General features: G+C 51.6%; 1 protein-coding gene across 2 annotated transcripts; it reads right to left on the minus strand.

Moving 5' to 3' along the window:
- Window positions 1-230: 230 nt before the first annotated feature.
- LOC119273472 (probable glucomannan 4-beta-mannosyltransferase 6) lies at window positions 231-3,597 on the minus strand. 2 transcript variants are annotated; one of them, XM_037554615.1, is made up of 5 exons: window positions 3,159-3,597; window positions 2,889-2,987; window positions 2,542-2,794; window positions 2,330-2,440; window positions 231-1,050 (listed from the first exon to the last, which is right to left on the minus strand). In XM_037554615.1, the coding sequence occupies exons 1-5, from the start codon at window positions 3,516-3,518 to the stop codon at window positions 251-253; spliced, it is 1,623 nt and encodes a 540-aa protein (XP_037410512.1). In that variant the 5' UTR covers window positions 3,519-3,597; the 3' UTR covers window positions 231-250. The 2 variants fall into 2 exon arrangements, with proteins under 2 accessions (XP_037410512.1, XP_037410513.1); XM_037554616.1 differs by having other exon boundaries at window positions 351-1,050; window positions 2,529-2,794.
- Between the last annotated feature and the right edge of the window lie 420 nt (window positions 3,598-4,017).

Below are 4,017 nucleotides of genomic sequence, written 5' to 3' on the forward strand. Positions count from 1 at the left end.
AAAAATGGGCCAATAATCGGTGTCTGGGGACGACGATTGAACGACCAACCGCCCCAGCACCAATTTAGCGCCGGCTCGCCCCAGGGGGGCCAGCAGCTGGAGATGCTCTAAGATCCTAGCGTGGCCTCACCATGGCCGACACTCGTCGGTACGCTCCTCACATTGTCTCCGCCTTCGGTCTCGTGCGAAGCTGAAAATTGACCGACACGCATTTTTTTCAGGCGCCTAAAGACTAGCAAACACGTTTATTCTATGAAGTGTGATGGACACCCAAGAGCTCGAACCCAATGGCAAAGTACATGACGGACTGGGGCAGCGCGAACAGGTAAAAATAGCCATGTCCGTGCACACAGTCGTAGCACCCGGACGCCAGAAGAAGCGCGCCGACCAGCAGCTCCAGCCAATGGAGCCCGCACCGCCGTTGCAGACGGCGGCCCTCCGTGCCCGGCGCCGGCCTACTGTTCCCGGACTTGCGGGTGACGATCCACTCGTTGGCCCGGCCGGCCTCGAAGAGCCCGATGAGGATGGCCTTGAACCGGTGCAGCGCCATGGCGTTCTCGAACGCGACCCACGGCACCACCAGGTGCGCCGACCGGCGCCACGGCGTGCCCGCCGAGTTGAGCAGCGTCGTCGCCGTCGGCACGGACACCATCTGCCACGCCGGGATGCGCACCTGCGGGAACAGCGTCTTGGCCGGCAGCAGCACGCTGAAGAAGAAGAAGGTGAAGAAGGTGGACACCACCCGCCGCGTCACGAAGAAATTGTACACGATGTAGAGCTTCTTCCACGCCGGCACCCGCTCCGCGGCGACGATCTCCCGGAGCATCTTCTTGAACAGCAGCGCCGGCCCGCACGACCACCGGTGCTGCTGGGACCGGTACGCCCGGAGAGAGCTCGGCAGCTCGCTCTTCACCTTGATGTCGCCGACGTAGACGAATTCCCAGCCGAGGAGCGCCGCTCGGAGCGCCAGGTCCATGTCCTCCGCGGTGGTCCGGTCGTCCCAGCCACCTGATTCCACGATGGCTTGCCTTCTCCATACCCCGGCGCTTCCTGATTAATAAGAGTTTACAAAAAGGCATTCCCATACCATGAAGGCAAGAACCAAGGCCTTTAATTTCTAAAACAGAACAACTATATTTTAAGACTGAGTATTTTGGACCCCACCCACATATGAGAAATTTTAGAAATTTCACATATTTCAGAAATTGTTTCTGGCTCGTAATTTTGGGGTTAAAAATATTTTGTACCCCCCAAAATATGGGAAATATTGGATATTTCACTGAAATTTTGTTGAAACCTTAACCATGCCAAGAAGGACTAATAACTTAGGAGTACAATTGAACAAATATTCAGTTTATTAGACTCATATAAAATTAATATGAAAATTCAATTTTGTAAGGTTCCTCCTTTGAAATAGATAAAAATAAAAATAAAAACAAATTAAATTATGCCTATTTTTGGATCTCGAGGTAAAACCAACTAATCCAAAGATTTCACCATCCATACTGCATTAGTACTGTGTGATCTAGCTTAATTACGTTCTCGTTAGTTATAGTGTATTTTCAAATGGCAAGTCCACGAATTTTCTAACACTACGAATGACATGAATTTTTCTATGCACTAAAGACCAGGAACATAAAAAAGACAAATTCGCTAACACCATGCCTTAAAATACAAAGTTTTATATACAATGTTAAAACAAAATGAGCAACACAAAAAAAATCTATGGATCAGGTAAACGTGGGTAACCTAGTCTTAAATGGCAACTTGATCAACACCCCGCGATCTTACTACGGCTGTGGTGGAGACAATTCACATGTATCTGGCCACTGTCACAAGATAGTAATTCCCAAATATGATTTGCACATTTTGAAAATGTGCAATGACTTTATATCTAAATTGCAACCATGCACCCAAATGAAGTTTTAAGAGAAAAATATATTATGTAAGCAAATTTAGTAGTATAAAAAACATTTTGCACACTAGAAAAGCACATGTTGCACATTCTCAAAGTGCATCAGTTATATTCTTTTTAAAACCAAATAGTAGAAGTACAGTAAAAGAAATGTTTCTGTACATCACATTACAAAATTGATGCACATTTTTTAATGTGCAATTGGAGTAGGTTAAAGTACAACTTAATTATATTAGGTGATTTTTCCACTTAACTGGTCTATATAAAATGCATTTCAAAATGGGTCTAATATAATAAAAGGGGCAAGTATATTTGAAGAGACTCACAATAAAAAGGGGTAAGTATTTTCTGATATAATGGGTCTAATATTATACTGTTGTATCCGAAGAGTTCGTACGGTACGCACGCACATACCGTTGTATCCGAAGAAGTTGCAGAGTGAGGACCCCGCTTGCTGCTCCACCTTGAAATGGTAGTCCATGGACATCTCCTGCATCCTCGTCAGCAGACACTCGTCTGCGTTCACTACATACAGTACTCAAAATTACTTCTCTTCAGCAGCCACCACTCTGGCCAGCGGTGCACATGTAATTGGACAGGCTAGGCTACGTACACCATTAACGTACCGAACTCCCAGCGCGCCTGCACGAGCGCGAGGCCGGGGTCGCGGAGGAGGAGCGGCACGGTGCGGGCGAGGAAGTCCGGCGACGGCTGGAAGTCGGCGTCGAAGATGGCGACGAACTCGCATCCGCGGGCGTAGGCGTGGCGCATCCCCTCCGAGAGGTTGCCGGCCTTGTGCCCGGCCCTGTCCCGGCGGGCCTCGTACCTCACGTCCACGCCGCTCCCGGCCCACCGCTCGCACTCCTCCCTCACCAGCTCCTGCAATTGCATGCATGCAGATGAACTTGAAGACGATTTGCAATGGCAACTTGGTCGAGAAGTTGGTGGTAGATCGATCGTGAAGTTTCTAAACCTTGATGGCGGCGTCGGTGGAGTCGTCGAGGACCTGCACAATTAATCGGTCTGCCGGCCACGTGAGCCTGCAGGCCGCCCCGATCGAGAGCTGGTACACCTGTTCGTTTTTTTACATTATACATTACATGGAGACGTTTGTCAGCAGGGCGCCGTGCATGCATGCATGCACGCTAGGTTAACTGCTCCGTCCTAAATGAATTCCTAGCTACCACGGACTGCCTCTTCACAGTCTAGCTAGCTACTAGCTCGATCCATAGTAGATACGTACCTCTCTCTCATTGTACATGGGGATCTGGACGAGCACCATGGGGAAGCAGGCCCCGGGGCCGCCAGCAGCCTCCTCGTCTCGCGGTGGAATGGCCGGCCGCCGGCGCCGGCGGAGCAGCTTGGCAGCGGCGCTGACCGACCCGAGGAGGACCTTCTCGGCGAGAACCATGAGCGACATGGCCATGCACAGCATCACCGCGCCCCGGAGCAGCGGCACGGAGAGCGCGCCCCACGCCCGCAGCAGCAGCCGCAGGAAGGCGGCCACCCCCGGCGGGAAGGAGACGGTCAGTCGGTCGACCCCGCCCGCGAGCGCCTCGGCCAGCATCGCCGCCGGCCGGTGACCGCCTGCATGATGATGCATGCTCTCTCCTGGCTACTCTGCTTGGCGTGTGTATGCTGCCTTGTTGCATGGCTGGACCTGGACTCTTCACTTCTTGGGGCCGAAATGTGGCTCGCCTCGCTGTAGACTGTAGTGCTGGTACAGAGCTTTGTTCACGACTTGCTAGGCGGCCGGCCCACCACAGCCCATTGAACACTACCAACCCAACCCAACCCAACTTCTCGATCGCGCATATTCCCCCTAAAAAAAGCTAATTTGGTTGTCAGGGATGAAACACCCAGGGAAATAAGCTCCTAGGTGGAGTTTCCCTCGGCACAAGGGATCCATGGGAGAGATCGTCCCAGGTGAGAGGAAACACCCATTCTACTATTTGGACAACACACGGAAGGTAAGGGAAGATCAGCAAACAAAAATAGATCATCAATCCCAGAATAGATCTTCGGGGTAGGAGACGACTGCTGAAGAGGGGAGAGGCGGTAGAAGCACGCCTGGCAGAGCAGGGAGAGGCGGGAGCACTCGT

Source organism: Triticum dicoccoides, chromosome 3A (assembly GCF_002162155.2).
Source record: "Triticum dicoccoides isolate Atlit2015 ecotype Zavitan chromosome 3A, WEW_v2.0, whole genome shotgun sequence".
NCBI classification, from domain to species: domain Eukaryota; kingdom Viridiplantae; phylum Streptophyta; class Magnoliopsida; order Poales; family Poaceae; genus Triticum; species Triticum dicoccoides.